General features: G+C 35.3%; 3 protein-coding genes, 1 long non-coding RNA gene, 1 other non-coding gene and 1 pseudogene across 6 annotated transcripts; 1 reads left to right on the top strand and 5 right to left on the bottom strand.

Moving 5' to 3' along the window:
- Positions 1-4,078: 4,078 nt before the first annotated feature.
- On the bottom strand, positions 4,079-5,120 carry LOC114745338 (putative homeobox-leucine zipper protein ATHB-51). The gene is made up of 3 exons (XM_028933497.1): positions 4,907-5,120; positions 4,299-4,639; positions 4,079-4,223 (listed from the first exon to the last, which is right to left on the bottom strand). Exons 1-3 carry the CDS (start codon positions 4,995-4,997, stop codon positions 4,134-4,136), a joined length of 522 nt encoding a protein of 173 aa, XP_028789330.1. The 5' UTR covers positions 4,998-5,120; the 3' UTR covers positions 4,079-4,133.
- Positions 5,121-5,143: 23 nt separating this feature from the next.
- Positions 5,144-5,637, bottom strand: LOC114745339 (uncharacterized). Its single transcript, XR_003740194.1, has 3 exons — positions 5,510-5,637; positions 5,319-5,429; positions 5,144-5,175 (listed from the first exon to the last, which is right to left on the bottom strand). It is a non-coding gene; the product is annotated as an uncharacterized LOC114745339 (long non-coding RNA).
- A 1,488-nt stretch (positions 5,638-7,125) lies between these two features.
- On the bottom strand, positions 7,126-10,515 carry LOC114745345 (F-box protein PP2-A15-like). Of its 2 annotated transcripts, none has more exons than XM_028933501.1 (3): positions 9,889-10,515; positions 9,538-9,656; positions 7,126-7,814 (listed from the first exon to the last, which is right to left on the bottom strand). In XM_028933501.1, the coding sequence occupies exons 1-3, from the start codon at positions 10,207-10,209 to the stop codon at positions 7,352-7,354; spliced, it is 903 nt and encodes a 300-aa protein (XP_028789334.1). In that variant the 5' UTR covers positions 10,210-10,515; the 3' UTR covers positions 7,126-7,351. The 2 variants fall into 2 exon arrangements, with proteins under 2 accessions (XP_028789334.1, XP_028789335.1); XM_028933502.1 differs by having other exon boundaries at positions 7,352-7,814; positions 9,904-10,209.
- Positions 10,516-16,080: 5,565 nt separating this feature from the next.
- LOC114745340 (uncharacterized) lies at positions 16,081-18,172 on the top strand (annotated as a pseudogene).
- A 158-nt stretch (positions 18,173-18,330) lies between these two features.
- Positions 18,331-18,403, bottom strand: TRNAR-UCU (transfer RNA arginine (anticodon UCU)). The gene has a single exon. It is a non-coding gene; the product is annotated as a tRNA-Arg (tRNA).
- Positions 18,404-21,289: 2,886 nt separating this feature from the next.
- LOC114745343 (pyruvate kinase 1, cytosolic-like) lies at positions 21,290-23,176 on the bottom strand. Its single transcript, XM_028933499.1, has 4 exons — positions 23,052-23,176; positions 22,768-22,867; positions 22,068-22,127; positions 21,290-21,650 (listed from the first exon to the last, which is right to left on the bottom strand). Exons 2-4 carry the CDS (start codon positions 22,840-22,842, stop codon positions 21,498-21,500), a joined length of 288 nt encoding a protein of 95 aa, XP_028789332.1. The 5' UTR covers positions 22,843-22,867; positions 23,052-23,176; the 3' UTR covers positions 21,290-21,497.
- Positions 23,177-23,243: the final 67 nt, after the last annotated feature.

Consider the following 23,243-nt stretch of genomic DNA (forward strand, 5'->3'; position numbering starts at 1 on the left):
AAGATATATTTAACTAATTTGATTAGATTAAAAAAGTTAGATAAGTTAGTTAATTATAAGAAATATGATATGTTTTTCCTCAAACACTATAATCATCTTTCTTAATATCCTCCCTCTCTCACTTACTTGATTATAGTTAAAAGAGTATCTATGGGGATAATTTAGAAAAAAATTGGCTTAATTTTGACTTAATTTTTAAGATTAGGAAGGGCGTACACATAATTTTAAACATCGCCCTCATTTCATCAAATTTCTTATATTGCATTTTTATTTCTCATGCTATTCTCATTTGTTCAGGCACTTTTATTTTCGTGCATTAACTTTTTGTTATTAAATAGCAGTATTATTTCTGAAAAAGTGTTACAACTGATCTACGCATTAATTATTATCCTTGGAATCTCATAATAACTCTCCCAAAAAATATTAACAAAAATGTAATTACCATTTACTTATAATAAGCACCGTTTATTATAATTTTTTTTAATAATAAGCACCACATATATATTTTTTCTGAGATGCACAGCATAAGGATGGGAGGAGTATCTGACGCGGATAGGAGTCGGTTTGTGATCATGATAAGCGATTTGTGAGATTGAAAATGGCCACGTTTCGAATGGCACTTATATATATATATATATATATATATATATATATATTGTGTTGATAAATTGTTCAGGCCACAGAAATTTAAAATAAAAGAAAACTTGATTTCGACATTGGACCGCTAATTTACACCCAGAAATGCGTACTGGACCATCTTAACTGGTGCATGAATTAAATTAAAGTAAACTTCATTATTGGAATCAGATTCTTTTGATTCAACATCGACCTCTCATTCTCATCCAACGACTAATTCCAACTCACATTAAAAATCGACACCATTCAATTAACAGCACGCCACGAATTTTATTTAATTACAAAAAATTGTCACCTTCGTTAATTACTTGTTTGAAAGCCCCCATTCGAAATACGTAACTGAATGATTGATGACCCACCACATGGTCAGAGCATCGACTCAGATCAAATAAAACAATCAAAGTACTGTATTATCTAGATCTCTCTGTTAAAATAATAAAATTAAACACGATTATTCAAGTGAGACGAGCCTCATAATGAATAAACTAATTATAATTATAATACTAATTATAATATTACCTCCGGTCCTAATTATAAGAGTCAGTTGACTAATTTGAGGAGATTAAGGAAGTAAGTTAGTTAGTTATTTGTCCTAAATAGGTGTTGTATTTCCTGAAATATCCTTGCTAATCAAGTGTCTTGATTAGAACTATCATTATTAGAATAACTACTTTGAAAAAAAAGGATAAATATGAGAAACAAAGTGGATTGGAGTCTTATATTTATGACCAAAATAAAAGTCAAACAGGGTCTTATATTAAGGACCGGAGGTAGTAGTAATTTGTTAGGAGGGGGAATTAAAGGGATGCTTTCTCCTCATAATAATGGATCATTAATTAATAATGCCCAATAACATGACAACTAAACTAAATTCAGGAGCTTGAACAACCCTCAATGATTGTTGCCTGGCGCAATACTAAATTAATGTTGAAGGCCTGGTCGCAAATAATTTAATCGGAGCTTTAAATAAATATGTCACGGATTATTTTATGACTCAATCCGTACTTATCAATATCTTAACGTGAAGTTCACGCTTTGCTCAATAGTCACATATGGTAAGCGGACTCGGTGAGCCTAAATATGCGAGTAATATAAATGCACACATATATCACGTGAGTAATTACTTAATAGGCGTTTCATTGGATGCAGGATATGAAAATTTGGGAGGAATTTTTTGGATCGGGAGATTGATTTTCATGCATTACAATTACTAACATCTTATTCTCTTTCAATATTTTTAATCAATCAATTAATTTCTTCTATTAGCTCTATATACAGGAAATATATTGAAATATCATTATGAAGGATATCTTTTCTTCTTGCCCTTATTTTCTCAGATAAACGCTGAAATTATTTTTTTCCTGATTTATTTTATTGTTACTCTTTTTTTTTCTTTTCTGTCTTTAGTTTTATTGTCACTCTTTGTAAAGAAATATATTGGATTTTTTGCCCCGACAATGTACCGGAGTTTCTCTGTCCGAGGAAATGCAAAAGCGGTGTTCATTTTAGCGATGGGCCCCACCAGGTGCTCGTCGTGTTCCTATTGGTCAGAAGTCTTCCCCAATTCCAGATCCGCAATGTGATTTGATCGGAACGCAGGCAAGGCTCCAGAACGCATGGGCCTGCATGCACTTCCGAGTTTAATTTAATTTAGTTCGTATACTCATAATAACACCAAGTTTACCAGGTATATTAGTTTAAAATTGCAGGCTACGATCTGGTTACATTATAAATTAGATTCGAGATATAGAAGGGATCTGATAGGTGGATGCGCTAAATCGAAAATTATATATTTAAAACATGAGGCTATGTTGTGTATGTGTCCTGTCCGAAACAATGTCTGAAATAACATCCAAATCGGACACGATACAAACACTCAAAACAGCGTCTCCTGCACGTTAGAGGATTTTTTTTTTTTGGTGGGGGAATGACATTTATTCCGCCACGTCACCTGTGTCTGTTAGGTTGATAGATTCAAATCTGTTAGATTGTTCCTAATGAGCAAAACAGGAATCAGAGAGGGCAGGTGTGCTCACAGTGGACACAAGTCCTTTATGCCAAACAATGCACAGTGAGAATATTTCTACATGGAGACTGGTAGCTAGAGAGAATTTAACGCACAAAATCTGACGGCAAAAAAGGAAATTTTTTTTTTTTTAGGCACATGTATGCTGACAGAGACTTAAACCTTAATTTGTCATGAAAAATTAGCCTCTTTTATTAGATCAAATCCTGTCAGTAGCCAAAAAAAGAAGAAGGGGGAATTAAAGACGCCGATGCAGCATGATTAACGCTTCAACGATGTCGCAACCGATGAGCCTCACGACTCTTGTGAGTGACTTGGACGGTGGACTTTTCACCCCTTTTCCCGTACAGCCCAATTCTACCCGTCGGATGACCCACAAGCCCAAGCCCACTATCATTCGGGCCTCAGGCCCACTTGCAGCTGGAAATTTCTGAATACCCACATACACCGTACTTAAGGTTTAAACTTTAAACCCTTTTTAGGGTTCCGACCATGCAAGTGTGAATCTGCTGATTGTTTGATTTTCCATAGCTATATCGATCTGTATGCTATCCGTGTCTTGTCAACATCCTTCTGCCACTTATAATGTCTCTCTTTGTGTATGTGTGTCTTGTTAGCTCTGATTTTCATCCAAACTTTTTTGTAGTAATCCCTTAAAATATCTTCTTATTGTAAATCGAACTGTACCTTTAACCCCTTGATCCTTAAATATGCCGACTATTCCATGCAAACTTTTTTTTTTGATAAAACGGAGAGAGCTATTCCATGTAAACTGCTGCTTCTTGTTTAATTTTCCTCCGTCCTATTCAATATTCATATTTTGTCCATCACACTCTCCAATTATCATCCTTGCTACAACCTATTCGATAATAGTCAATTGTAGAAGGAATTTCGCTTGAGTAAGGTCAGAGGTTGAAATAATTGGGTCAAATAATTGAATTAAAAAAAAAAAGACCACTTAAAGTACTGTGATATATAATATCCTCATATACCTTGCTCATAGAGTCATAGATGAAAACGATGGTAAAAGAAGTCTTCTAATCACAAGGGTTTTACGTAAGTGGAAATCGCCTCTTTTTCTCGACACTTCTGTTGAAATATACATTAGAGAAAATCCGTTGTTAAAGTGATCTGAATCAGTTGCCGAAACATATAATATTTTAACCATCCTTATACTTTAGGTCTTCATTTACAGGAGAGAAAAACAAGAATCAATATATTTCACTGAACACGACTTCTGCAATATGGCCCTCTTAACTCTCTCATTGTCATAGCAAGTCATCTTACACATCGTACCATTGCCAACAGGTCCGGGCAAATATTTTAACGCCACAACCCACTTATGATCCTAAGAACCATCTTCTCTCACTTAATCCTGTGCTAAAATTAATAGCTGACACAGGTTTGACCTCTCTCACAGATTTGGAATGATAAACTTGTGCTTGAAGAAAGCAAAGGCTTCCCCGTGAATTTACTTTCTTCCGCAGATTTCTAGATAATCTGCAGATGCCTGCGTCCTAGAAGATTCTTGCTTTTTCAGCATGGCTTTTAATATCATAACCTGCACAGAACCCATGAGATTAAAAATGAACACTAATTTATCTAAACAATAAAATTAATGAACGAGATGTCATGCCTCTTCTTGAAGCTTCTGTCTTTCCTTGTAGATGGCATCAAAATCCTGTTTGAGAGCATCATACAAGTGCTCAAGCTGCTTTGCCTTCCACCTAGCCCTCCTGTTTTGGAACCAAACCGCAACCTGGCGAGGCTGAAGCCCTAACTCCTTCGAAAGCTTCATCTTCCTATCTGCGTCCAATTTCCTCTCCTTCTCGAAACTCTTCTCCAATGACTCAAGCTGCTTGCTCGTTAATCGCTTCTTCTTCTTCTGTTCTTGCTTTCCGTAGTTGACTCTGTCCATTCCCGGAGCCAACCCTTGTCTCTCACTCTCTCTCATTGCTGGATGTCTCACTTCCATTCCTGAATACGCAAGAGGTATATATTAAGTTAATTGCTCAGTGAAGAATGAGATCTTCAAGACAAGACAACAGTGCTTCTTATATTTAACATATTGGATATCATTGTATCGAGCTGGAACGCCAAATGTGGCTTTCAAACGTTACGTAAGAAGAATTCCTATTTTGTGACAGGCAGAAAAGAAGTAGGACTAGTAGTGAAAAAAGAAATGCAAAATCGAGTATTGAACTTAAAGGTCAATGTTTTAGAAGCAAGAGACTAGTGCCTCACCTGGATATGGTGTGTAGTTAAAGTTACAGAGGAAGCCAAAGGAGGACTCCGCTTGAGGAACAGAAGGTCTTATGCTCCAATCCCAATCCATATCTGGCTTCACTTCCCCGTCTCTTCCTTCTGTTCCAACCCCAAAATTTATAGCCAAGAGTGTTGTGAGATTTGAGGGTCTTGTCTCCAATTCAAATTTCAATGCAGAGACCGTATTAGGGAAAAGCAGTGAAGTCGTGGACTCGTGGCATGAGGAGAAGGCAGGCTGTCAGTTGGCCCTAAGAGCAACCGTCGTGATTATGGTTACATTCGTAAAACAGGTAAAGTGTGTCCAAGAAATGAAAGACTTGTGCTCCAATAGAGAGAACCAATAATAGAAGGAAAGGCAAAGAGAACTTATAGGTAATTTCTGTGATTTCACCTCAGTTAACTACGAGAGGTGTCAGTGTCTCAGATATGAAAGCCGATATGCCCTCATTTTCACCTCTGCTTCTGTCTCCTTATCAGTGCATGAAATTGGGATCTGGCTTTGCTTTTTTGAGCAAAATACGATCGAATTACTAGTTGAAAGTTAGTCTCCTGTTTCAAGAATCCGAGTTACTAGATATTAACCTTGTGGGGTGTGAAACCGTGAGGCGTGAGGGAAGGCTTTAAAGTTGAAACGTCAGAGTAGAGGGGTGAAGACGAAGGACATCAACCAAGACTGTTACAGACGTGTTGAGAGTTTTCCACAATTTGAGTGTGTCTGCCATTCAATAAATGAGCTGAGAGAATACAAGAATAGGAGAATAAATTCCAAATCCTATATTGCAGGAAAATGTCGGACACACACACACACACCTCTACATGTAGTGTGCGTAGCGTAAACAAGACAAAAATTTCAAACAACACACACACACACCCCTCTACATGTAGTGTGCTTAGCGTAAACAAGACAAAAATTTCAAACAACCCATTAAAATACATCAGTTTTGGCAACAGGTATTATTAATCTTTTAACATAACATATATTTGTTTAGAAGTACTCCTCTGGTCCTATTTATAGAGCAGAGAGAGAAAATATTTTTTAATCCTATTTATAGGGTACTGAGAGAGTTTTTGTATAGATGTACAATTTTACCCCTCATTTATTATTGTGTTAACTTTGTTTTTATGAGGTATAATGTATATTAAATAGGAATAAAGTTGGAAAGTCATTAAATTTTAAATAAGAGTTGATGAAATTTAAAGTTTTCCTTAGTCTGTGTGAAACATATTGAAACTACCTTATACATAGGACAAGAAGAGTAAATGTTTATATGTTCCAATAAAATTAGAAGGCAAGTCTTCTGAGTAAAGTATTGAACAACTGGAAAGCAAGAAAGGGTAGCTGTGAGTTGTGATAAGATGGGCATGGCCATAAATCTAAAGCAAGGAAGTGAGACATGGGTGGCATATATTTACGTCACTGACTGGCACTTACATCAGGATGGTCCAGAAATGATTATTAGTAAATATGAAACGTTGAAATCAACACCGTATAATGTTTGTAACTTGAGGATGGAATTTGTGAAATCCAATAACTACAAAATACTATGAACAGGCAGCTCAAAAAAGCAAGTCTGCCAAGGAAACAAGTGACCATACGCACAGGCTACCACCTCCTATTCCTATCATCGTGCCCCCAGGGTTCTACTGACACGATTTCTTCAGCAGCCGTTAAATTATAACAAACACCCAGAATTCAGAGAGGAGCAGAACGGAAGCGAAGTGAATTAAATCCGTACATCAAGGGATAGAGCTACGGCGGCAGTCAAACTACAGCTGACAAACGAATTCAATTATCGAATCGAATCCGGGTTTCGTCATGAAACCTGAAGCCAGACATCGCTTGTGTTTTATTTTTGGACAACCGGCTGCATCCTTTCAAAATCTAAAACACAAGTACGTGTATTTGTTAGAGCATGACAAATACAAACCCCTCCACAACTAAAAGCTTTGGAACATTGATATGACGGACGTTATGTACGACAAGGGCAGACAAAATTGCCTTATCATAATCAAGTTTCCAAAACCGAGTGTAAATAAACTATAAGCGGCAGAAAAACGTCCGAGTAAAATTCTATTCCTGTATCACAACCAAGTAACAAAACAGATTACATAGAGGGCAACTGGAGCAAGCAAAGATAATGACCGCAATTCCAGCCCCCCTCTCCCCCCCTTTTTTGTTTTCCTTTTTTCATCTGACATGTATGGAGTATGGACAATAGAAACAACTACAAAAACAAATCATTATTACATGACCAAAGAGGAGATATACCAACTGCCAAAAAAACCCCGCAACAGATGACATCCTCCTCAGTCCTCATTCTTAATTTTCCTCAGAAGTATATGCTGTATAGTGGATTCCAAGAGAGCATTCTGAGATGTCTGACCACACTAAAAAAAACCAAAAACTCCCTACTCTGCTTGTGGCTACTTCAAAACACCTCTTGTCTTCCGCCCTTTCAAATCACTAGGTATAATGAATACAGAATCTACACAAAGCCCACCTTTGGAATGTGTGCAATCAATTTGTTTCATAGAGAATCTAACTTCTGTTATACGTTGCGATCCACTGACAATAAATTCACCTACCTTGTAATTAACCCAGTTTCCACGCTTATGATTACCATATGCATCGTCGCGCTCAGTTTCATCCAAACTGTACTCGAATGATGCTTGCTGATCATCTGAAGTAGACAGCTCAAATCTTACTGGTTTTATATCCCAACCATGCGTGTGTTCATAATTGCACACGCGCCGCCCAAGCCTTTTGGAAAATCGTCCAAGGTGGAGCCTAAAGAAGAGAGTGTAAGTATCAGCAGCAAAAGGAAATTTCACCTCTCCATCAACTTCAAACCACCAAATTTGTTGCAAATAAGCCACAGTGTGGAACCTGAAGATAAAAAGTAACAGCACGTAAAACAATATCTCTAAGAAAGTAGAAACAATAGGCAGTAAAAAAGGTAGAAATAAGGAAGTAACATGATGCTGACATAATACAACAGGGGGAAATTAAATAAAGTTGCTTCAGCACCTAGATTATTTAGCAATCCTACAATTTGAAAAAAAAAAAAAAAAACAGCAAAAATATCATGTAAACAGAAAGTTCAATAATTCGTTAAAGTATATCGTGTGAAGTGGAGCTCAGGGGTACATAAACTAATCTAATACGCAAGTACATTGGCTTTGATTCATAGAGTAGATGGTTTTGTTTAACATGATTGAGAATTTCATGAATCAGTTCAATTTATGACCACAAAATCAGGTCAACATATTAAAACTACATCAAATAGAATATATCTTCCTAAAAAAATCATTTGAAATTATGAAAAACTGACATAGAATTGAATTAGCAAAAATAAAAAGCAAAATAGTTGACACTCATCCAAATCAAGATGTCCAAGGTTAAGCAGAGAAGGATGCTTGTCTGCGTTAGATCGTGACAATGACGTGTATCTTCTCTTTTGATTTTGAGCAATAAAGCAGCTTTAATATTTTCAAGAATAGAATTGGCCAATATATATATATATATATATATATATATGGGGATATCAGCAAGAATAATTTTGACGAAAATAAAAAAATGTTCACACGAGACAATTACGAAGTTGAAGGATTGCAACATAGTCTCACTAATTCCAATGAGCTTTACATTAACCGGGGGCCAAATCTAAGAGCACAAAGTGAAAAGGGAAGATCATAGCGAACTGTTCCAAGAGGATGCAAGCCTAATTCAATTGAGTAGTTCTATGCATCGCTCAATGTCATTTTTGGTACATTCGATCTCAAATTTGAGCCACGGCAACACCCCAGCAAGTTAACACTCCCAAAGTTAAGAGCCTAAAACTATTTCAGTACTTTGCATTTTCTAAAGGGATTTTTGAGCTTGCTAGGCCATTAAACATAAGAAAATTTATTGCCAACATCAGTAACAAACAAAAATAATTTGATTTTGGAACCTAATTAATTCGAAACCATGGACTTGTATAAAGCAAATAAAGCATACAAAGAGACCCAGTCAAACCACAGTAGGAGAGTTGCAAGCAGCTAAAAGCAATTCGCAATGAATAGAATCAACTTTTCCAGAGTGAGCTGCAAGTCTAGTTAGTTATATCCAGATCCCAGTAGTATTAGACAACCTCTTCCATTTAATTCAACTAATCCACTGTTCTCTTACAGCCCTGCTAATCGAGGAGTACGTTGGAAAGCAAAAATAATAATCTTAAGCCTTCACTTTTGTGAAAGAACAAGATCCATACATTTTCGTGCACATTCACCAATCGCCTGTTGCGAACCTACATATTCGCCCTATTCTAACCTCAAAATCCGGTGTTCTAACCTACAATTCAAGTTCAGCATTCCAAAACTCTACCCAGGTCACCTGCAGTCCTGCACAACATCTTTGATGAAGAAGCATGCAAAAAGATCAAGCAACAAAAGAAGCACACAATTTGCTACTGAGGCAAATCACTTTTAGAATCAATGGCGAATTGTAGATTTAAAGAATCGAAGATAGATACAAGAAAACTCTCTATGAGTTCATCGTTCGCGATTATATCCTATCCATCCGAAGAATGTGATCAAGCACCAAGACTGACAGATTTCTGAAGTCTAACCTAGATTCCTCAGTAGAAATCCAATTCCAGTATCTCCTGTCATCAATTCCAGTAATCGCCATGGCTTTCGCCGATATGGACATACAAACCCTGCCCGTGACCCTGTCCAGCCATACTTCCTGTAAAACTCGAGCATTATTTTAACAGAATACACAGTACAAAGATTAAATGTTACAAATTCAGACTCCTAATCTATCCAAACTCGGTAGAAAAGTACCCCAAATTCCCAAACAAATGCATTCCGAGAACTGCGCAAACCCGACATACCGTTTCTAGAAACAGAGTTCCGGGAGAACCCTAACCCCAAATCATCAGAAGGAAAGTGCAGAGCTATAATCAATAAAAACTAACCTGAAGAACACCCACCTTATTGCCATCATCAAATGGTATTGGTCGAGATAGCAGCGCAAATATATCCTTCTTGGACAAATTCTGGTACCTTTCCGGAGGCATTAGATCGAGCAGATCTTGGTAATTGGGGGGCAACTTTGTTTCCCATACTGAATCAGAGGACGCCGCGCCACGGAAAGCTCGATTGAGCCGCGCTAAATTGCATATTTCCGGCGGAGTCAAATATAAGAAAACGCAAGCCACGCAGTTCTCCGGGATGTCCCCGAGACCCGGACCAATGGTCGAGCCGTTCGTTCCCAGGCTGGATAAAGAGGCCCCCATGCTCTTTAAGGTCCTCAAAATTACAGAGACTCGATCTATTCTTCAGGTCATGCTGCAGCAACAGTGCCCGAGCAAGGTTAACCGACAAGAAGAATGACAAATAAGAACAGAAAGTACGGAAAAGGGATTAAGAATTATTCAAACAAGGAGTGGAAATGATTCCGAGCAATGGGTGAGTTCAAGAAATATAAAATCGAGTAACAGTTTCCTTGCATGAGTCTTGGCGATTTCTTGAAAAGATCTTCCGGGAAAATAGTAGGAAGGTGTGAGGCGAGGGATTTTGCAAGCTGTGGCGGAAGCAGGGGTGGGGCTGGGCGAGGGACAAGAATTTAGTGCTAACGCAAATCATTAATGCTTTACTTGACAAGTAATCAAAGCCGTTCCTTCCGTTGATTTTTTTATACAACAGGTGATTTTAAATGTTTGATCTGTTTTCATCTTTGTGATTTTTTTTCCCCCGACCTTTATCCTTTACTAAAAAAATATTTGTCACGAATCTAACCAAGATAAGATTTTTTTTTCTACCTCGTTATCTCTGACCTACTGCTTAAATTTATAATCATATACACACGCATACATAGTTGCATGCTTGTAGATACGAGTATCACAGAAACACATAAATATATGTGGGTGAGTGCGTGCGTGCGTGCGGTATTATCACGCACAGATGAACAGGAATAGAATAGAGACACCGATTGCGTTACGTTCGAAGTAAAAGCGAAAAAACATAAAAAATTGCAGTTCCAAAAAACTACAGGAAAAAAGGAAATCTGCCCATACTTTTGAATTTTGTGGGTCTTGAAATTTCCAATTGCCATAAATCTCCTAGAAGCTAGAACTGACGCTGCTGCCGTGCCCATTATTTCTGAAATTAGAAGTCATATTTTTGATGATCCTTTAAATAATGGATATCTTTGAGGGAAAATTTTTACGTTGAGCCTAGCTGTGAGCTGGTATTTATTTTTGAACGTTGTTTTTAAATTGTAGGACAAGCAATAAATCACATCACTATAAAAAAAATATAATTAACATGAACAAATTCTTGTTATATTTTCAAATTTATCGTCAGTTGATTTTATAATCAATAGAAAGAAAATAAAGGAATAAGTGGTGCATTGAAATTATAAATAAAATTAATGTACAAATTTGATTTAGGAATTTTTCTTCATGAACATTGTTGCTCCAAAAATTTGTTTGGTTTCGAGGTTACTGTGAAAATGTTAAAATTAAAAATGTTAATAGTTACTGTTAATTTTTTAACGAGATGAAATAAGGTTGTTACATTTGGAAACTTTTGGGAGACATTAAATTCAAAAGAAATTTCAGGAAGATACTACTCTAAAGTGAAAACTTTCAAGACATTAGGTCTTATAAATAAAAGTATAAATTACCTGACGTACTGAAAATTGAATGGGTTTTTGAATCAATTAAGATAGTAGAGTCAGATTGAAATCAATTCGATAATCAAATCGGTTAGGAATAAAAAAATTTAAAATTTTATCTTATCACCCAAAAGACTAAATATCAATTTAATACCTTAAATCAAATAATCAAATACTCACATTTTCTTTTCAACTTTTCTTATAATTTCCTTAATAGATTAACATGTTATGTTATAAAACTTGTTAAATATTCATTCTAACAAAATTTTAAAATAGATTTATGGTAGTAAAATATTTATACTTACAGTCTTTCCCTAAGCTAATAATTATCCGTAACTTAAAAAAAAAAAGGAAAATGAAGTAATTTTTTGACATTAAAATAACTTTTTTTTTTTTAAAAACAACAACAATAACTTAGCTAACCCACCAAACCTGTCGGATTACAGCGGGTCACTCCACACTGGTTCTTTACCATACATTGAACCAGCTAGGCGAACAATTGATTAGATTTTCAGTTCAACCTGTTTGGTCCAGTTTTAATTCAATAAAATTACTTCATCCCACTGAATTAATTGCTGGTCTAAAATTTTAGTTTTATTTCAAAATAATAATCACTTCAGACTTTTTTAAAAATAAAATATGGATTTCTTTGACAACTTTATCGTTTAAAAAGGGCAGGACAGACGATTTTATTTACATTAAGAAAAAGGAAACAATGGGACAGGACAGACATGTGGAAAATGCCCGTGTCTGACTCATAAGCTACCGCGCTGCATCAAAACTCAAAAGGATTGGTTTAGTTTGACTTAGGGAACGGGGCCCATATAAATCGTGTGTCGTCAATGCTTCATGATTTTGTTCTGGGGCCTCAGATTTTTTTTTTTTGGTGACCTCCATTTTTTTAATGAATAGAATTGTTTTACAATGTACTCCTCCAGTCTTTAATATAGGACTCAATTATTGAGTTAGTTTTGGTCTTAAATATAAGACCCATTTCTCATATTTATCAATTTTTTTTAAATTACCCCTATGGATACTCTCTTAACCATAACCAAGTAGAAGAAGAAGAGAGGTATTAAGAAAGATGATTATGGTATTTTAGGAAAAATATGTCACATTTCTTATAAGTAACTAATTTACCTAACTTCATTAATCTAATCAAATTAGTTAAATGGGTCTTATATTAAGGACCAGAGAATTATTAAATATTTTGCTTGCAAGCTGGTCCCAAAAAAAAAAAGTTTTTTTCCTTGCAAATTACTCCCTCCATTCCTTGTTATAGGTATAAGGCATTTTTTTTTATAAGAGATATTTAGAAGTTGTTTCAATTTTTTTTGGTTAATTTTTTTTATTTTATCCAGATTTAATTACTCGTATTATTGTATTTGATTTTTACATATTTTCTATACATCACACATTCCTTCCCTTCCTCATAAATGAGAGTTTGGTTAAATGGTTAGATTCTTCTTTATATATTTATTATCTTAAAAAAATCGATGGAGTATTATTTTAAAAAAGTTTGCCGGGCATAGCTTCGTTGATTAATAAAGGCATAGCTCCGTTGATTAATAAAATCTTTTAAAAAAAAAATATCAGGTGAACCCTTAAACTCCTGTGTCTTTTCATTGATATCTCATGCACAGATCATAAGGGCGACCTTTTTGCCTTTTTCTTTCTGTTCTGAAATGTATATTTCAAAAAAAAAAAATGCTAGTCTTGACTCTTGAAAACATACATAATCCACGTGAATTATATTCAATTGTTCGGAAGAAAAGTTTGTGAGCAATAAATCAGCGTCAATATAGTACAATAATTTTATAAAAAAAAAAAGCTACAAAAGGATTTAGTATTTATCAATCGTATGGCACACATGTTAGTTTTTTTTTATTTTTTATATTGAGAACATAATTAATTTTATAGCATTGTGGGAGAATCATTGAACAAAAAACCAAACAAATGTCAAGCTTCGTGTAAAACAAACATGCGCGCAAGATGTATATTTAATATAAAGGGAAAATTACACATAAGTCCCACATAAGACAATTAATTTATAAAAAGTCTCTAAAAATTCTAAAGTAACTCCTAAGTCCCTAAGGACCTGTGTGTAATAAATTGAAATCATGAAATTATCTATTTACTTTTATTAATTTTATTGCAGTAATTTATTTACAACCTCAACAGTGGTTGTTAACAACCCGAGGAGAAGTGGTTAACAACCTCGACAGTGTTCCTGACAACTCATTCTGTGGGATATCAAGAGTATTGCCGAGGTTGTTAACCACTTCTCCTCAGGTTGTCAACAGCCACTATTGAGGTTGTAAATGAATGGAGGTAAATAGGTAATTTCACAATTACAATTTATTACATACATGTCCTTGGGGACCTGAGAGTTATTTTGAAATTTTGAGGGACTTTTTGTGAATTAATTGTCTTATGCGGGATTTGAGTGTAATTTTTCCTAATATAAAATAGATGAAATACTTGATATGTATATAATAAAAATATTAAGTATCATTCTCATTTTGTTAGTAAAGAACTGGTAGATGAATTAATAAACCAGAGAATTGTTTTTTTTCCCTTCATATTATAGTAATTTTTTTATTAAAAATAATTCTATTTAAAAATTATTAAAAATAAAAATGCAATGCTGTGCATTAGACTAACACTTCTCATTGGACCCACAAAATTATTGGTATGAATGAAACAAGAAGCGACTCCAAAAGGCGGCTGTGCGGTCCAATGGAGAAGCATCCCTGCGGTGGCCCTTTCCCACCACAACTCGCCATGTTGTGTATGAGCACTTCCATCTCATTAAGCGAAGCTGCAACTTGAAAACAATATCATTGTCCATTTAAAATATATTAAAAAAAGTGTAGGAAGCCATACTTTTCCAGTTTTCCATTTTGAGCCTGATGTGAATTCCTAAGGTCACTTTAATAATATATAATTGAAAAAAAAGCTTACTTCATCAAAACACTAGCATGATATGCCTCTTATTTAACTTTAAATTTCATCAACTTTTTTTATTACTTCGCTCCGTCTTGTTCTCAGGACTTTTCTCATGATCGTTAATATAAATTATTTTTTAAAAACACTGATTTTTATATTTTTAAATGTTTTATATTTTAATACTTTCTAGCTAACTAAATAACCCCCTCCAATAAGTAATTAGTTAACTTCATTAAGGGTTATTTTCAAATTCCAAAAGCTAACCAATTTTAAGTGAATTTTTTAATGCATACATATTGTCAGTGAGCACAACAAGGATTGGATGGAGCGTAATTAATTAACCAATAATGTACATCATTTCTCATCTTCTCCATCTCTCTATCTCTGTTTTGTTTTTCTCAAACAACAAAAAACGTAGTGCCATCCAAATCCTTGCATGCTATTGAACCCGATTCAGGGTGGCCCAAATAATTAGATTTTCATTGGGCCAACTCGTCAAAACGGCGCAACTCCGTGCAATCCAGCTTCCGTCTGGTCGGTTTGGACCCAAACACGTCATAAAAGCATGCCCCGGCCCTTTACCTGAATCATAACACTACCTCCTCCGGCCCTAAATATTAAATTTCATTTTATTTTTAATTTAATTCTAAATATAATATTTATTTTATTTTATCTCTCATATTTATCTATTTTTTTCAAGATAGTTCTTCTAATAATAATAGTTCTAATGAATACACTTGATTAACAAAGATATTTTAGAAAAGACAACATTTATTTATCATAAATAATTAAACGAACTTATTTTTTTAATATACTTAGATTAATCAACTAGTTTTTATATTTAGGATCGGAGATAGTGTTATTAATCGAGGGCCGAGAAGTAAAAGAATATACCTTAATTCTTTTCTTCTTCTTCTTCTTTTTTTTTTCCAGCAGTTTTATACGCGATTCATTCCTCACGAAAAACTTGCTTTTTTATCTTCTTTTTTTTTCGGTCATATATTTTTCCTTTCAACATTTGATGCTTTGAACTGGGGAAGAACAAATTTCGACTCTTCGATAGTGACGTGCTCAACTAACTTCCGGAGAAAGGATGCATAAAAAAGAAACGCCGCCTGAGATCACAATTATTTAAATGACAGTACATTATTTTCTACGTAATTAAAAAATTCTAGCTATGATTATGGAACAATATAATAATGTTAATAAGGTCAACATAGTTTATAGTTAGCAGTGAGGGAGAATCACGATCAAGGAATCTCTTATTATTTTCTAACAGATGGCAAGAATTAAGAGCATCGCTTAAATAAAGAAAAACAGAAAAATGGAAAGTGAAAGGCAACACTGAGCACACAGGAATTAAGAAGCATTTGGTTTGGGCTTTCTTACTGGCTGGGTTGTATTGACTAGAAATAACCACGTAGACAAAAACTGTGGGTCGATCTTTCAAAGCTGTAAGAAGCCAACCAAAACCATGGGCAGTTTTTCCTGTCACCCCCTACCACCCGCTTCACGCAAAACCGCTTGTTTCACTCTTTCTACAATACTATGTACTGTTACTATCATCCTATATCCTCCCCGTCGCCTTCTGCTTTATCTCGTACTTCTCAACTCCTTCAAGAATCTCAAGCAGTAAAAGCAGCAATCTTTCTGGGCCTGGGATCATACATCATTCATAACTTGCTTGCCAAGCGGCGATGCCAATGTTTCATTGCTTACTATTCTAGTCTTGCGACTATTGTTCAGAAACTTAATTAACGGGTACGTTCTCGTTGAATGCTCATCAGATTTGGTTATTTAGGCGGTCCGAAGTGTTCTTGGATATTTGTCAATTAGATGTTCTAGGTGTTGATGGAACCCAATGGACTCGGTGGTGGAATGTTTTCTAGCATCAGTTCTGGGTTGCTTGGAGTAGAAAACCCCCTACAGCAGCAACAACAAAACCTGTCTAATCCTCAAAATCCTCATCCTATGCACCATCCTCAAATGGTTTCTTACGCTTCTTCCCATCATGAAACTGATATTCCTCAAGCACCGACCCAACAATCAATCAAGCATGGGTACCCCTATTCGGCGAAGATCAATCAACAAATGGCTGTCAGTGACGATGATGAAGCCGGTTTCGCAGCAGAGGACAACGTCAATTCTGGAGATAAGAGGAAAGCATCACAGTGGCACAGAATGAAGTGGACGGACACTATGGTAAGGCTCTTGATAGTGGCGGTTTATTGCACTGGCGATGAAGGTGGTTCAGAAGGGGCTGATAAGAAGAAACCTGCGGGTGTGTTGCAGAAGAAGGGGAAGTGGAAATCGGTGTCAAAGGCTATGATGGAAAAGGGGTTTTTCGTGTCTCCTCAGCAATGCGAGGACAAGTTTAATGATTTGAATAAGAGGTACAAGAGAGTGAACGATATTCTGGGCAAAGGAACAGCTTGCCGGGTGGTGGAAAATCACAGCTTGTTGGAGACGATGGACTTGTCACCAAAAAGGAAAGAGGAAGTTCGAAAATTGCTCAATTCTAAGCACCTTTTCTTCAGAGAAATGTGTGCTTACCACAACAGTTGTGCCCACGGCAGCACCGGTGGGCCGCCGCAACCACAATCTCCAGAGGTGGGAGCTGAGCCGTCTCAAGCGCCTCAACCACAACAGCACCAACGGTGTTCGCACTCATCGGAAGTTGGGATGGTGAATTTGGGAAAACCAGAATCAGAAGGACTCAAGATTCCGAAAGAGGCGAGCAGGGAAGAGGATGAAGATGAAGACGAATATGACGAATCAGAGGATTCTTCTGATGAGGAGGAAGAAGAGTCAGGAGAAGGTGTTTCAAGGGGTCATAAAACCGGGAACACACATGAAGACGATTATGAGAATTATGAAGGAAGACCATCGACGAAGAGATCAAGAAAAGAAGAAATGTGTTCGTCGTCTAAGCTAATGCAGGAAACGAGCAATGAAGTGATGGGCGTGTTACAAGATGGAGGGAGAAGCGCGTGGGAGAAAAGGCAATGGATGAAGAGGAAAGTAATGCAGTTGGAGGAACAGCAACTGAGGTGCGAGGTTGAAGCATTTGAGCTGGAGAAGCAGAGGCTGAAATGGGCGAGATTTAGCAGCAAGAAAGAGAGGGAAATGGAGAGAGCCAAGCTTGAGAATCAAAGGAGGCAGCTGGAGAATGAGAGGATGGTTTTGCTATTACGGCAGAAGGATCTTGAGCTGTTGAATCAATCTTCGCCATCACCAGCGCCAACAGCAGCAACATTCTTCTGACTAAAACTTTCAGATATGCTGAAAGTGGTTCTATATGATGTATCGCGGTGGCTGAAATGGCAATATGTTTGAGAGTTTGAATACATGTATATTGTAAGAATAGTATTGTCATCTTCAGGACTGCAAGGGAAAGAATTGAGTAGCAGTGTTATTTTTCCGAAGATAAAGTGAAAGTGTCGTTTTCGATGAATATAGTAAAGCAAAAGAAATGGAAGTTTAATCATCCATAGAAGCCATCAATTAGGTCATTGGAAGTATCCGCGGTGATCACCCTTGTGCTCGCATGGTAGAGAATGGAGGGAGGCGATTTTTTGAGGTGCTTGGATGGCCGGGAGACGAAGGTCAGAGTATTGCCTGCTGAGTAAATCTTATCAATATGTATTGAAATTGTAAGACTTAGTTTTAGGGCACGGGAAAAAGGGGAAAAAAGAAAAAAAGCATGGTGCGACTGCCGAGTGATGCTTGAATTCGAAACCCCGTGTGATTTTGAAATATATGTTTCTGATAGTTAAATAAAAAGGTGAAACACGCCCGGTGGGACTCGAACCCACAATCGCCTGATTAGAAGTCAGGCGCCTTATCCATTAGGCCACGAGCGCCTTGGGTGGTGGCATTGCTAAAAGAAATTCTAAGTAACTTAGTTTAGCGGTTGAAACCCCCGGTGCGCATTAAATGCGCTATGCATTTGATGAAGATTATAAACACATTCCATCAATTCAAAGGAGGGGGGAAAAATGCTAATGGCATATCTAAACATTCAATCTGCTCTATCGCCGCATCATTATTTTATATTTTACACATAAATAATCATTTTTAATCACATTTCTCAATATAGAAGTTGATTTTGACTTTTAATTTTGTTTTAAATATAAGATTTTAATTTATTTTATCTCTTATGTTTATTTTTTTTCCTTAAAGTAGTTATCATAGTAGTTGCATATATTAAATATTTTATCAAATGATAGTTCTAACTAATACATTTGATTAACAAGAATATTTTTTTTAAAAAAATTTATTTATTATAAATAGCTAATTTAACTAATTTTTTTAATCTATTTAAATAGATTAAGACGGTATGTCATAATTATATAAGAGACTATTCAACGAGACTATGGCTTTGCTTAGATAAGAAGAAAAGTTGAGAGAAAAGAAAATCAGAAGAGAGGAAATAAGAAGAAGGAAAAAGCAGAGAAAAGTTGTTATTATTCCTCTTGTTTGGATGGATGAGAGAAAATAGAAAGAAAAGAAAATTAGCAATATCTAAATGATTAAAATATCCTTATCAAGATATGTCATATTTAAAATTAAATTAAACATTGCAATAGAAAAATTATACTACCTCCGGTCCTAATTATAAGAACCGATTAACTAATTTGAGGAGATTAATGAAATAAGTTAAGTTAGTTATTTGTCTTAAACAAGTGTTGTTTTTCCTAAAATACCTTACTCATCAAGTGTATTGATAGAACTATAATTATTAGAAGGACTATCTTGGAAAAAATTGAGTAAATATGAGAGACAAAGTGGATTGAGATCTTATATTTAGGACCAAAATAAAAATTAAATAGGGTCTTATATTAAGGACTGGAGGTAGTACTAACATTAGCATCATCAAATAATTTAAAATCAAGTTATTTGATTTATATACATTTTCATATTATTATGTTTTAAAACCAAATTATTTAATAAAAATATTGTTTTAAGATAAAAAATAAAAAGTAAATAAATTTTTAAATATAATAAAGGAAAATAAATATAGAGATGAAGAAAGAAGAGGGGCAATCATAGAAATTTTGTTTTCCTTCCCAAATCTCTCCATATGTGAAAAGAAAATTTAGAGAGAAAATAAGACATAGAGTTCACCTTATTTTCTCTTCTACTTTTTCTTCTTCTCACATTTTTTCCCCTATCTAAACGAAAAAAATCTTGTATTTCCTCATTTTTTTCTATAATTTTCTCTGGATGTAAAAAAGGGATAATGACAATATGATGACAATTAATTAATTAATTAATTAAAATAAATGTGAAAACATTCACGTTGAACTGATTGATCAGGGCGGAGTTAGAATGAAATGACCACTACTTTTGTCCTTCAAATTTATATATACGTTTTCAAGTTATCATATTAATCACACATATAAAAACAAATTTTTATTAATTTGACTAATTTTTTTTAATATTCATAAACTTATTATTTAGTCCGCGAGGAAGTACTTGACTATTTTCTATCGCGGAACGGCGACTGACATTAGCATTATCCGAATTCGATGTAATAGTTACTGAGGCTCCGGTCCTTGTCAGCCCATTAACAACATTCCCTAGGGGACACAACAGACTAATGGGGTGTTTGGATAGAAACCAAACTATAGTTTTAAAAGTACTTTTATGATTTACGAAGTAAATATATGAAAGAGTTTATCTCGTTTTGTGAAAAAGTGCTTCTGAGAAGCACTTTTCAATGTTGTCAAACACCCTCTAAATGAGTGTTTGGTAACAAGAGAAAGTGAAAAACACTTTTCTTGCAAAACAAAACTCAAAATATTTACTCTTTAGATTCTTAATATAAGATCCTGTTTGATTTTTATTTTGATCCTAAATATAAGATCCCAATCCACTTTGTCTCTGACATTTATCAACTTTTTTCAAGACAGTCCTTCTAATAATGGTAGTTCTAAATAATAAACTTGATTAGCAAAGATATTTTAGAAAAAACATCTATTCGTTACAAATAACTGACTTAACTAAGTTTTTTAATTTTCTCAAATTAGTCAACTAGGTCTTATAATTAGAATCGGAGATAATATATTTTAAAAATATTTTTAAAATTATAATTTAGTTTCTATTCAAGTTTCATTCAAACATCTCCTAAATTAAATCACACCCTCTGGAGAATGTCAAGGTTACCCGAACAAGCTCCAGTTTCACTAAAACTCAACACGTCTGCTTTTGAAGTAACCAACATTTAAATTGAGAAAGTGTTTAGGTTAAAAACAAATTTACGGGATGCAAAATAAATACGTAAAAAATATTTTGGAAAAACCAAGCACCCCCAAAACTAAGCATCATCAAACCACTTCTCTATGCGGCTTAAGAACTATTCCGCCAGTACCCTCTTCCATATAAAATTGCATTATAGATCCGCAGTTTATCCCCCAAGCAAGTAACGTTATTTACAAATTATAAATGGTACAGTTTCTCATACATAGTACGTTACATTTTATATTACTTGACAATATATGGATCTAACAAGTCATACCAGCAACTTAATTCTTCAGATTTCATGCAACACGTGACATCACATCTAGTTGCAATTTGGAACCCAACACTACCAGACTTGATCAACCATGCAAGTTTGAGAACTTCCAATGTCAAACATGAATGGAACGTAAAGGAGCAGTAAATAATGTTGCATCGTTGACAATGCTACCAGATAAACTATTCGTTAAATGAGTTGTTATCTACTATAATTCAAAGAAGAAGAAAAATTGGCAAGCATGTTCCTCTGATAATTTATGTTTGACAGCCGGTAATAATTGCATTCATATTCCTTTCCCATGCGCAAACTGTATATATAGCCACCCAACCCAGAGGAAAATAACCTATTAGTGTGAGCAGAATGATCTCCCTGCTTTCAAAAATATCGGAATTGACCAATAAAGGAAAACCCTAAAACTGTTCGGGGAAAACGCAATTTTAATCTTCAAGCTCGATAATCTTCACCACAGATGCATCACCCACTTTTTGGCAAACAACCACGCGATCATGCGACTTTATAACTCCAGCTGCTTTTCCATGATCAAGAGCAATCTTAAGGATTGATTCATTTGTTGCACTTGTTGATTCCGCCTGCAGGCGTAGAGTTTTCAGATCAAAACGATTAATGCCACGCTGCTCAAAAAGCAGCATGCAGTCATCGGTTTGGTGATTTATGCCGATAACTACAGAACAAAGCAATAACATGCAGGAGGAAGGTTATGTTCCACCAACATGGCAATCAGTTGCATTATAAGACTTAACCGTGGAAGCGACCATAAATAAAATAGTTCATCCAAACTTATCCTGATTCTCCGTTATTAATTTATACTTCAAATAACAATTAGTACACAATCCTTAGTCTACCTCTTCCTCACCATGACCTAAGCTCAACAAAATACCAGACAGGATTTTCACCAACCAAAAAAAAAAGAAGAAGAAGAAGAGAGGCAAGAATAATCTCATGAAACAACTAATAAAAATACCAATCCATTGAAAACAGTATCTTACAGGATGTCGAGGATCAGCAAGCATCGGAAAGAGACCTCTTACAATAAGGGACTGCCTTGCCTGCGCCACACATGTAATTATTTTTAAGTTTGGATGATGGATGACCCAAAACAAATAAACAAAATACATCAATAATATGATAACTCAATGGAACGAGCAAGTGTTAAAAATCATGCCAATAAATCATATCATCTTCTGAAGTTCAATAAAATCATTGCTGATTTTCCGTATGAGGAAAAAAGATATGAAAACACCTCCCAGTACGGCAAAATTCAGGGAATAGCAGTATTGTGAAACCTTTGATAAATGACAGATGGTTAGGAGTCTATCATTTTCATTATCATAACTTTATCTTATAATTAACCTCTACTAGAGTAGAGCCATAATTCACAAGGCTCAAAATTACTCCTGAACCACAAAGAAAAAGAGAGAAAAAAGAACCAGTTGTTCTTATTTAAATGTAAGAAGCATGATGAGAATTCAGTTAGGGGGGAAAATCTTAGTTCCTAGAACCTACTTGAGTGAGTGTATATCGATATCATTATTAACATCATAAGCTCATGGCGATCCTTTTGTGGGAAGCTTATTAGCTACTGTTGATAGAAAAACTAATCTGTCAAAAGGACCGAGAGACGTAGGTCGCACATATTGACAGTTAAAAGAAAATTAGCTAAAGTAGATTCATAAGTCAGGAAATTACCTCAAAAGCTCCACTAAAGCTCCACTTAAGCTGGTTGGTCTTGAGTCGTGGGATCACAACAGAGAGTACTGGCATTGTTGGCCTATACTTTGCAATCAATCTGAGAAGCATATACCACATGTTTGGAAGTCATAAAACGTTCGGAAATAGGTGGAGATGTCAAAAGGGGTAAAAATATATGTTATATTAATATAATGGATGTGTGTTGATTCCCCATTTAAAGGAGTTAGCCAATATCAATAACAATATGAACAGTCTAATCGAATAATTCACTGTAGAAGTACCTCGCAGCCCTTCCAGATGAAGTGAAGCAAATAATGACAGAGGCCTTCACCTTAATAGCAGCCCGTACCTAAGTAGATAAATAGTTATATATAAATAAGAAGCCTCCTTTCAATAATGCAAGAATATTGACAACCAAGCAAAATCAACATAGAATTAACCTACGTTCTTGACAAATAATAAAATACGCACCA

The sequence above is a fragment of the Neltuma alba genome, unplaced genomic scaffold (assembly GCF_004799145.2).
Source record: "Neltuma alba isolate B1F8T4 unplaced genomic scaffold, ASM479914v2 tig00004620_pilon, whole genome shotgun sequence".
Taxonomy (NCBI): Eukaryota; Viridiplantae; Streptophyta; class Magnoliopsida; order Fabales; family Fabaceae; genus Neltuma; species Neltuma alba.